This window comes from Scyliorhinus canicula, chromosome 8 (genome assembly GCF_902713615.1).
Source record: "Scyliorhinus canicula chromosome 8, sScyCan1.1, whole genome shotgun sequence".
NCBI lineage: Eukaryota > Metazoa > Chordata > Chondrichthyes > Carcharhiniformes > Scyliorhinidae > Scyliorhinus > Scyliorhinus canicula.
Window position 1 is genome coordinate 168386630 of NC_052153.1, and position 12166 is coordinate 168398795.

Below are 12166 nucleotides of genomic sequence, written 5' to 3' on the forward strand. Positions count from 1 at the left end.
CTCCTTCATGATTGAATTTGGAGCGAGAATGCCCGTGGACGATCTTCGCACCTCAGGGCCAATCGAGACCTTTTAATGTACAATTAACCACTACTTATGGGCCTCAACCCGTTGTCCCGGTATTCAATCAGCGGTGGGCAGGCCGCCATCACGCAGGGAGCAGCCACCACGCAGGGAGCACGAAAAGGAAACCCTGCTGTGTTTTCTTCTAGGCCTCTTGACTGTTGTTGGTCACAATGGGGGACCCAGCATCGGAGAAGGGGGTGGGTAGGGTGGGCCCACTGAGAGCCACCCTTCCACCTCCCATGATCCCCTGTACCATGAATCCTATTCTGCTCCCACTCACCTGTGGCCCATGTCCCTTGGCGATTCTGGGCCTATGACGGGTGGGTTGCCAGTAGCTACTACTGCTCTCTGTAATCTCGGGGTGGTGGTTGTGGTTGGTAGATTTATGCCTCCGGGGTCTTTGATCCCGGGGAAGGCCTGCCGCTGGCCACTGGGGGACCCCTGGCATCTGGATTAATTTCAGCCCACTGTAATCAATTCACTGCTCAGGCAGGCATAGCATTTTCAGTCTTTTGCTGGCAGTGATAGTAAACAACAATGACGAATTGCAATTATATAACATCTCTTAACATAATAACCAATGGTGGAGTGATTAAAACCAGGGAAGCACAAGAGTCTGGAATTAGAGCAGTGCAAATATCACGAGGGTCGCAGGGGGAGAGGAGATTAAAGAGATGGGAAAAGACATGGCCACGGAAGGATATGTATACAAGGATGAGAATTTTAAAATTGAGGCATTGCTTAACCTGGAGCCAATGTGGATCATTGAGCATAAACATAGTTAAATGCTGTCAAAATTGTATCAAATGGAGACTTATATAATCCTAGTGTGCCCGGGATTCTTGGAAGAGAAAAGTAGCGAAGGACAGATTTATCTCTACCTAATTTCATCCCCACAAAACAAATTTTAGAGCTAGATGTTATGTAAATAAATAAAAAAAATGGGTCTCAAGTAGACGTAACCGCAAGACAACTGCTGGAATCACCTTACCGGTAAAGTTCACTTTAAATTTGTCTGATTTATGTATGTTTTCTTTGAATTCTATACAACAGGGATCCCCAGTCTCTTACATTTTTACCACATATGCCAAATAAATAGTGTCATTGCTTGACCTGTGCCAAAACAACCCTGCAACATAGAAAAAACGCTGGGCCACATAGACGTACAAACTAGGCCCTTAAACCTTGAAGAACAGTGTGGAAGGCAGGCTACAATTAGGAGTGTTTGAGAAGCGTGTACAGACCTGTTTTTAAAAAAAAAAATTAATTACAGTACTCCTCCATTAGTAGAAACTTGAAAACCACACTTAAAAATCAATTCACAGAATAAACGCTTCGCCGTATAAATGATCAAAACTAAACATAGGTTGTTGCGTATGAGTCTCAACAAATGCTGTCCTTTAAAAACTGGATGGATCAGTAGCTGTTAAAGAATGTCGAATTCTGCAGCTGTGAGGACTAAGTGCGGCAATCAAATGCTGCATCAATGTGAGATGCACTGAAAACATCCACTGATCCGACCAAACACATCACTAAATCTCGATGGGCTTTAACGTATATTAAATTATGTCCGACATGAATTGTTATTTAATTAATTTCTTTCCAGCGATTGACTACAATTTTGTTTACTGATCTTCTAAAGAGGCAAAAAGGGAGAATCCTGTGGTGACACACAGAAAATGCTGGAAACGACGACATGAGAATGTAAGGGGAAAAAAATATTCACACATACATTCACGTTGGCACAAAAACAATTCTCCATGTAACCTGGTCTGGCGGTTCCAGACCACGGATCCAGGCAGGACTTCCGATTTCTGCTTTCAGTCTGCGCACATTTCTTTTAGGTTTCAAACCCCCACAGCCACGAGCAGCTGTTAAACACATGACATCATCACTCAATTTTATCTGTTGTTACAGCTTAAACAGTTCACCTCTTCTCTCCTGGCCTTCCAGCATTTCCACTCTGTCTGAAATCCTCGTGCAGCTCCCGAGCACAACCACATTTAGCAGCTAGTGCAGCAAGGAAACAATATCCTTCATTTCTCTCCTTTCCACACAGGCAGTTTAATCCCCAAAAGAGTCTGAGGCATTTCGTCAATGCACCCTTCTGGTGTATTCACTTTGTCTTCTTACCCAGCATGCCCAGGCCATATAAAGACAATAGAGGTGTGACCATTTGCATTGTGATCTGGTAGGCAAATGTTTTCAAAACTCCTTCCAATAATGGCCATTGACACGCTAGTGGGCGGCCTGCTGCACCTGTTGGCATGGCAACAAGGCTTGGCTGCTCTTTAACAGAGTGCTAGCACTTTTCTTCTGTCACACAATTAAAAATTTAGCACCTCAGTTTCGCATAAAGGCTGAAAAATAAACAGACAGGCTGAATAGCCTGCTGCTGCCTATCTGCTCGCATTTTCTCCACAGGCAATCAGAATGTTACAGCCCAGGAGTAGTTTATTATATTAATCAGGAAAAGGACAGCAGTTGAGCATGGCCAACTGACACTGCAGAAAAATGCCATTTGACTTGACCAACAAATAATGCACGAAAGCAGAGCCTGTTTGCATCTTTCTAAATAGCACAGCATTTGCAGAAAATACATTAAATTAACATATGACTGCATTAGTTTGGAGATCTATTACTTCATCACTCATCTGTTTTGATTCTGTTTTTTTCTTCACAATGTTGTTATGGAAAGAAAATAATGTTCACTTAACTCTATCCTGTGGAGGGTACTTTGATTTGAATGTTGGCATTTTTGCCTCTGAGTCAGAAGATTGTAGGTTCAAGTCTCGCTCAAGGCTGAGGCCGACACACCAATGCAATATGGGGTATTTTCTTTCAATGAGGCGCTAACCTAAGCCCTTAATCTGTCCTCTTGGGTACACGTAAAAAACCTCATAGAATCACAGTGCAGAAGACGGCCGTTCGACCCATCTGGTCTGCACCGACCCTCCAAAAGAGCACCCTCCCTAGGCCCACTCCCCCGCCCAATCTCCGTAACCCCACCTTCCTGCACATCTTCATAATAATAATCTATATTAGTGTCACAAGTAAGCTTACATTAACACTGCAATAAAGTTACTGTGAAAATCCCCTCGTCGCCACACTCCGACGCCTGTTCAGGTATACGGGGAGAATTCAGACTGTCCAATTCACCTAACAGAACATGTTTCGGGACTTGTGGGAGGAAATTCACGCAGACATGGGGAGAATGTGCAGACTCTGCACAGACCGTCACCCAGGGCTGGAATTGAACCCGGGTCCCTGGTGCTGTGAGACAGCAGTGCTAGCCACTGTGCCACCCCTCATGGCTTTATTCAAGATGAGCAGCTGTGTCCTTCCAAGTGTCCTGGCCAATATTTACCCCTTAATCAATACTATCTGGCCTTTGTCTCGCTGCTCATTGTGAGATGGGACGTTGATGTACGCAAACCTGCAGCCGTGTTTCCTTTATCACCGCAGTGACTAGATGTCAATGGCAATTCACTGGCTGTAAAGTTCTGAAGTTGCGAAAGGTGTGGTATAACCTCAAGTATGGGCAGCATGCTAGCTTAGTGGTTAGCACAGTCACTTCACAGCTCCAGGGTCCCAGGTTCGATTCCCTGTGCGGAGTCTGCAAATTCTCCCTGTGTCTGTGTCGGTTTTGTCTGGGTGCTCCAGTTCCCGCCCACAGTCCAAAGATGTGCAGGTTAGGTGGATTGGCCATGCTAAATTGCCCTTAGTGTTCAAAAAGGTTGGGTTGGATGGGGTTATGTGGAGGTGTGGGCTTGTGTAGGGTGCCCTTTCCAAGCGCTGGTGCAGACTCGATGGGCCAAATGGCCTCCTTCTGCACTGTAAATTCTATGATTCTATGAAGTCTTCCTTTCCTCCCATGTGTCAATTTGTTGATCTACATTTTCATAAGTCAATTATGCCATTGCTTTCCTGTAAATGTGGTTAATTATACTCAGGATTGCTGCTGACTTGGGGAGAATTATATACCCATTATCAGCTGCACTCCTTTAATGTAGATGTTGTTGCAATGTTTACATTGTGCCGGAGAATTACCTGAGTCTTTTTCTCACGGGACTCATCTGGGGGGCACTGACACTTTGCAGTGGACAAATGCAAGTATCAGTATTCTACTGGAGTTACTTTACCGCCCAGGTCGACTGGAGTAAATGTATGGACGTCAGGTGAGAACACGACTGGATTATGCTGTGGTGACTCCCATGGTTGAACATCAGCACATTACTCACTGTTCTTGCACCCCAAGAACAGCCACTTGAGAGAATACCGAAGGGTTAATTGTAACTGTGGAACTGTACAACAACTACCTTAACGACAATTTGGGATTTTGAGTGGTTGGGGGTTGGTGTGCTGGTAAATTAAATTTAATATTGTGTTGCAATGATACCTTCATTATAATTATCCTCACACTCCAATTTTGCTCACACTACATATTGGAAAATATTTTTCCTATAAACTAAACTCATATTCTCCTGTGCATTATTTTTAGGCAGGTATGAAACCATTTAAAACAATTCTGTATAACAACTCATCTGAAGGACAGCACTTTCACCAATGCAGTATACTGCAGTAATATGTCTTACGGCCAACAAGGGGGCATGCCATATCCGATTTAGTAATGAGTGATGAGCCAGATATAATTAACAGCCTAGCATTGCGTGAATAATGGTGACCATAATATGACTGCATTCAACCTAGTGTTTGAAAGGGAGAAAAGGGGGGGGGGGGGGGGGGGGGGGGGGTTGGTTGGTAAATTAGATAGCCTTCATTTCTCCTCTCACTACCCTCCTGTGACCAGAAAGGTGTTTCTGATTTTCTCCTTTATAAGTGCAGTACAATTCCCAACCCCTTGGTGTGATCCAATTTTCTACAAATAACCTAACCGCAGACTCAAGATAGGATAAACTTAGAAGGTTAGTTAATTTGACACGCACTCAAAACGCGAGAAGAGGGTTTGCAACATCCCCACCTTTTTTGTATTCATACAGAAAAAGAAGAATACAAATAAAAGAGGTGCAGGACAAAGGCCACAGAGAAAATAAGAATTATTGTTTCACGTGAGTTCAGAGTCCAGAATCAAAAGTCCAATGGTGTACTCCTTCACAGAGGTCAGTAGGTTAAAACTGACACTGGACAATTCATTTTTACAGTGAAGAAGACTTTCAAGATGAGATGGCCAAAAAGTGTTGAATTAGTCTTGTAGGCAATACAGAAGTGAAGAGATTCCCGTAACAAACAGCCGATGTGGGGCTAACATTCAAACCTGGACAGTGCCCTTATATGAGCTACTGCTTGGTTGATGCAAGATGGCTGTCTGAGCTTTGCAGATCCACAAGGCAATATTACAGGATCCACCAGCTTGAGTGGGATGGGGGGATATGATGAGTGATTTGTGACCTCCCACCTCTCCACTTTGGCTTTGGCATAGGATTTATATTCCTTTGTCTGTAAAGGCTGTGTCCTAGCAGACTGGTAGACTTCAGTGGCTTATGGAATGTAGATGACCTTTGTAGAATTCCCTTTCAATTAGTTCTGTGCAGTCACAGGAGCCGTTAGCATTTCTTCAGTGATAATGGGATGTCAGCTTCTCTGAATGACAGAAGTTCCTTTTGTTTGAGTTATTGACAGCCACAGCTTCAATCATTCTAAAGTCTGTCCGTAGAATTCCGGTCCTGTTGTTGGGAAATTACTCAAATCTACAATTAAGCATAGGGTGGCATGGAATTGTAGGGGGTTGAATTGAAATGGTCACTAAGTTAGAGGATAGGGGTCTGTGAATGTTATTTACACGGGCTTCTGGAAGATACCTGGGCCGGAATTCTCCGGCCGTCGGGATTCACTTTTCCCGCTGGCAGTGCACCCCCACCAATGGGTTTCACGGCAACTTGGGGCCATTTCAATGGGAAATACCATTGACAAGCGAAGGGGGGGGGGGGGGGGGAGGCTCCAGCTGTCAGCGAATGGCGCACCACTGAGAAACACACGGCTGAGGGACCAGGGAATCCTGCCCCAGATAAAGAGATTGTTGGCTTAAATTGAAGTCTATGGAAATGAAGGCAAATTATTGACCTGATAGGGAAATTGGCTGAGTGACAGGAGACAGAGAGCAGGGATAATGGGCAGATAGTGTAATTGGCAACATATGATTAGTGGTGTTCCACTAGGATCTGTGTCGGGGTCCCAATTATTCACCCAATTTATTAACAACAATAAAGAGAAAGTCACATATCCAATTTTGCTGATAATCTACAAGCTAGGTTGCATTGTAAGCAGTATAAATGGAAGCATGACATTATAAAGAAGTTATTGATAGATTAAGTGAATGGACAAAACTGTGCCAAATTAATTAAAATATAGGGACATGTCAGATCTATAAAGGATCTATATGGTATTTTCTAAATGGTGAAAAGTTAAAAACAGTGAAGATCCAAAGGAAATTGGGCTCAGGTATGTTAATCATTAAAATAGCATGAGCAGGTACAGAAAATAAGCAGAAATTGGTTAATGAAATTCTGGCCTTTATATCTAGAGCAGTGTTTGTGAAACCTTTTTTCTCGGGACCAATTTTACCAAATGGCCGACGTTCAGGACCCACACCAGCCAGCCTTGGCGACCCACACCAGCGAACCTTGGCGACCCACGCCGTCTGACCTTCATAACACACTGTTTGGGCATGCCTTTAATGCAACAGGTGAGCCTGCTTGGTCCTCACAATCTCACTTGCTTTGTCATTAAATAACACTTCTTTCTAAAATGTTTTTCATTAAAAGAAATTCCAAATAAGGAACTATTTTAATGTGGCCAATCCACCTACCTGCACGTTTTTGGGTTGTGGGGGTGAGACCAATGTTACATTTCTGCTAAAGACTTCAGCCCGCGGCCTCCGCTATGTAGCACGGTGTGACCGCCGCAGGCCGCAGCTAAAGGCACGTGCGGCCACGGACCTGGCAATTCTCTGGGTGTATCGGCAGCTAGAGCCGGTTGCTCTACACTGCCGGCATGCTAACCCCCAGCAAAACGAGGAATCGGTGGCCGATTTGCGCCATTTTCTCTGGCGTAAAACGCAACCGTTCCCACTCCAGCGTGGGGACATAGCCCCAGAATCGGAGAATCCAGTCCACGGGCTTTGCATCCTGATTTGCATTGGCATAATTAACAAAGCCATACCTCAAGAAATCATATTTAAACTGCTTTATTCCTGATTTCAGTTTCTTTTAAAGGTTGTTCACCAGAGGCCCTTGAGCTCTGAATTTAATTTTTTTTTTTTAAATTTTAGATTAGTCAATTATATTTTCCAATTAAGGGGCAATTTAGCGTGGCCAATCCACCTACTCTGCACATTTTTGGGTTGTGGGGGTGAAACCCACGCAGACACGGGGAGAACGTGCAAACTCCACACGGACAGTGACCCAGAGCCGGGATCGAACCTGGGACCTCAGCGCCGTGAGGCGGTTGTGCTAACCACTAGGCCACCGTGCTGCCCTCTGAATTTAATTTTAATAATCTTTGTCACAAGTAGGCTTACATTAACACTCCAATGAAGTCACTGTGAAAAGCCCCTAGTTGCCACACTCCAGCGTCTGTTCGGGTACACAGAGGGAGAATTCAGAATGCCCCATTCACCTAACAAGCTCATCTTTCGGGACTTGTGGGAGGATACAGAAACACACGGTGGAAATCCACGTAGACACGGGGAGAACGTGCAGACTCCGCATAGACAACCCAGGAATCAAACCTGGGATCCTGGCCTTATGAAGCAACAATGCTCACCATTGTGCTACCGTGAATACAGTGTACACCAGCAATGTATTGTCCTGCCGTGGACTCTCCTAAGCAGCTCACTCAGTTGTGATATCCTGCCCGTATGTGTCTCTGGCCCTCTCCTTTATTATAAATGATCCACCTTCAGTACTTCACAGTCCTGTTGCTTGAATGCTGGCACCTACTAAATATCTCCATTTCGTGCCCAAAGCACGGCGCACAGAGCATGTGACATCAGGCGTGTGACCTGCTCTCTGTCGCCATTTCTGGCGGGGAGACTCCATCGTTCGAATTTAAAGACTGGTCAAGGCCGACATTCTCAACATAAAAGTCGGTCGCGCCTGTTGGGCGCTTCCTCCGCAATCAGTAACGTCACGAGTGATCGCTCCACGACCTTCCCGACACCTGGCTGCAGCCCATCTGCGGGTCGCGACCCGCAATTTGAAAAACCCTAATCTAGAACACTAGAACACAAAGGTATTGAAATCATACTTCAGCTACACAAAGCCCTGGGCACAACACATTAGGACGCGCAGGGCACGATTAAACAAAATGGGAACAAAGTCCCACAGCGAACGCATTTAACCACTTGTTTCCCAGAGCTCGCAGCACTGAGAAACACCCGGTGTATAACGCTCTGCTGGTTAGATAGGGGCTTCAGCGGGGAACGCACAGCTGAGGTGGCACATAGCCCCATTGTCTGCATTGAGGAGCTCTGCTTGCCGGAATTGGTGTCCCGATCTCTGTGGCCCCTGATGCAAACCCGAAACCCCCCCCCCATCTCACTACGAGGGGCAGCCTGGGTCCCCACCGCACAACCAATACCCATGCAGGGCACCCCGGCCCGATCGCTGCAGCACAAAATATGCCAATTTGGCACTTTGGCAATCCTAGTATCCTGACAGTGCCCCTGCCAGCTGACAGTTCCACCTGCACCTTGGCAGTTCCAAACTGGGACCCAGGTAGCACTCTCAGGGTGCCAGGTTGGCAATGCCTGGGTGCCACCCTACCAAGAGGGCAGCACCTGGGGGCCTCAGACCCCCTGGGAGATCCCCGTCAGTGCCATTCCATTTGATCCCCATTTGTAGAGACCAGTACTTGGGCTCTTGCCCGAGGTCCCCGAGGCAAAGGGGTCAGATCCCAACACCTCAGGTGCCTCAGGAAACTGCACATTGAAATGAAAATGTCTCACTTTAATTTGCAGATTTGCCAAAACGTGATCCCGCCCACAATAGGCAGGATTCACATTGCACCATCTCGTGAGATCACCATAGATTGATCATAGAGTCATAGAGGGCTACAGCACAGAAAAGGTCCTTCAGCTCATCACATCTGCGTCAGTCAAAAATATTCTATTCTATTCCCATTTTCCAGCACTTGACCTTGTATGCCTTGGCATCACAAGGGCACATCTAATTACTTCTTAAAGGTTGTGATGGTCTGTTCCTCCACCACCCTTTCAGGCAGTGATTTCCAAATTGCCACAACCCTCTGGCTGAAAACGCGTCCTCACATCCCCTCTAAACCTCCTGCTCCTCACCTTAAATCTATGCCCCCTGGTATTGATCCTTCCACCAAGGGGAAAGGTTTGTTCCTGTCTCCTCTATCTATGCCCCTCATAAATTTATACATCTCAGTCATGTCCCCTTCAGTCTCCTCTGCCCCAAAGAAAATGACCCCAGTCTATCCAATCTCACCAAAACTCTCCAGAACAGGCAACATCCTGGTAAATTTCCTCTGTACCCTTTCCAGTGTTATCACATCCCCCCTGTAACATGGATTCCAGAACTACACACAATACTCAAGATGTGGCCTAACCAACATTTTATACCTCCCTGCTCTTTAACTACGTTGACCTTGGAGGGAGTGCAGTTCAGATTTACCAGAATGATACTTGGACTCCAAGGGTTACATTAGGATGCAAGATTACATGAACTAGGGCAGAAGATTAAGCATGGTTTGATCAAGTGTTGTTACAGCTGCGCTAATCCAGACAAGTAGACAGTGTTCCATTATACTCCTGACTTGTGCGTTGTAAATGCTGAACAGCAGGCTTTTGGGAGTCAGGAGGTGAGTCACTTGCTGCAGGATTCCTAGCCTTTGATCTGCTCTGGTAGCCACAGTATTTATATGGCTAGCCCAGTTCAGTTTCTGGTCAATGGAAACTCCCTGGATGTTGATAGTGGGAGATTCAGCAATGGTAGTGCCATTGAATGTCAAGGGGCGACAGTCAGAACCTCTCTTGTTGGAGATGGTCATCGCCTGGCACTTGTGTGGTGCAAATGTTACTTGTCACTTATCAGCCCAAGCCTGGATATTGTCCAGGTCTTGCTGCATTTGGGCATGGACTGCTTCAGTGTCTGAGGAATCGCGAATGGTTCTGAACATTGTGCAGTCATCCGCAAACATCCCCACTTCTGACCTTATGTTGGAAGGATGGGTATTGATGAAGCGGTGGAAAACGGCTGAGCCCAGGACGCTACCCTGAGGAACTCCTATAGTGATGTCCTGGAACTGAGGTGATAGACCTCCAACAACCGCTAGCATCTTCCTTTGTGCGAAAGACAACTGCAAACAGCAATTGATGCTATATTAAATGTTAATTTTAAATTTGAGATTGCTGGAATTTTGTTAACTAAAGGTATTCATGGACATTAGGTTACAGAACAGCCATGATAAGAGTGAATGCTGGTGAAGCAGACTCAGGGGCTAAATGACTTACTCATGTTCCTATTTTCTTTTAATATTATGATAGATTGTCAGCCTGATTATGTGCTGATGACCTAGAATAGATTTGAATCCACATCTCATCACTATTTGCATACAGTAATTTAACACATCAGCATTCAATTAACAGTCTATCAACAGAAAATTATTATTGGTAGGGAACCAACACGACCCATGGTGCAGGCATACACATGTTTGGGGTGAGTCGTGCTAGATGCTATGTTGGTGAAATAATTAGTTTGTGTGAAGTGAACTCGCCGCCAGAAGAACGCAGAGAAGCAGATCATGCCGCTATCTGTTAAAAGTTAATATGTTAAATTGTGCAGGTGATTGCACAATGTTCAATACAATTCATGCTCAGCCAACATGAGGAACAAAGTGTCAAGGTGTGCTCACTGAGTGGTTGGCGGCACGGTAGCACAGTGGTTAGCACTGTTAATTCACAGTGCCAGGGTCCCAGGTTCGATTCCCGGCTTGGGTCACTGTCTGTGTGGAGTCTGCATGTTCTCCCCATGTCTGTGTGGCTTTGCTCCGGGTGCTCCGGTTTTCTCCAACAAGACTCGAAAGACGTGCCGTTAGGGAATTTGGACCTTCCGAATTCTCCCTCTGTGTACCCGAACAGGCGCCGGAATGTGGCGACTAGGGGATTATCACAGCAACTTCATTGCAGAGTTAATGTAAGCCTACTGTGACAATAAAGATTATTATTGAAATCTGGCATTTACTGAAGCTACAACTGCAACATCAGGAATATTTTTTATGTCTTTCCAGGTTGGAGTTGGAGATATTTGCCACTTCTCAGTTTACCGTGCACTGTCGCACAGGGGAGGTCGCTAACACTTTCTGTTCCCAGGTGTGTTCTTCTATTTTGGGCTCTAGGCGTGGGCCACTTGGTTAATAGACAAGACTGTAGACAGGCTCTAGTATCTGCTTAAAATGTGTTTATTAGTGCTATATCTAAATAGGTTGTAGAACAGGCATTTACCCCTGGCATAGTATTTCAACCTCTCAAAACAGTCAAACACATGACTGACTAATGTCAATGGTACATCATCATCTGTGCCATATATTAGCATATCCTATCTGTTAACCCTTTATACACCCCCCCCCCCCCCCCCCCCACCAACACACACAAATATACGATCCAGCTTTCACAGCCGTTTCATTCACTGGTGTATTGAAGACTGAAAAGGCAATGAAGATCCGAGATTTCAATGAACTTTGAAGATGAAGTGGGGAAAAGAATACAAAATTCCTGTAAGACTGTCCAAAAAGGAGAGATGATTTCTCAATGATATTTCTGGAGGACTGGTTACTTTCTGTAGGCAGTGGTAAGAGAGGCATATTTTTCTCTTTGTGAGGTTGTTCCAACTTAGGTAAGGGGAAGAATTACTGAGAATATGAAAAAAAGACAGCCTCATCTTCTGCAAAGAGATGAATTTCCTGTAGATAATTAAAGAGATGGGGGACAAGAATGATGTACAGGATCCTACAGGTTTAGAAGTGCCAAAGATTCTGCCAAAGCTTAGAACATAGAACAGTACAGCACAGAACAGGCCCCTCGGCCCTCGATGTCGTGCCGAGCCATAATCACCCTACT

At 45.3% G+C, this 12166-nt stretch overlaps 1 protein-coding gene across 5 annotated transcripts in view; it reads right to left on the bottom strand.

Moving 5' to 3' along the window:
• Positions 1 to 12166, bottom strand: part of LOC119970683 (storkhead-box protein 2-like) — a 394730-nt gene that overhangs the window by 69086 nt on the left and 313478 nt on the right. Inside the window, exon 1 of one of the 5 annotated variants that reach the window (XM_038805701.1) lies at positions 1998 to 2205. The exons of 3 other annotated variants lie outside the window; for them this stretch is intronic. In XM_038805701.1, the coding sequence (XP_038661629.1) occupies positions 1998 to 2022 (25 nt within the window). In that variant the 5' untranslated portion in view covers positions 2023 to 2205. Of the gene's footprint in view, positions 1 to 1798; positions 1964 to 1997; positions 2206 to 12166 lie in introns of those variants that run through there. One more of the 5 variants, XM_038805702.1, reaches the window with a different exon arrangement.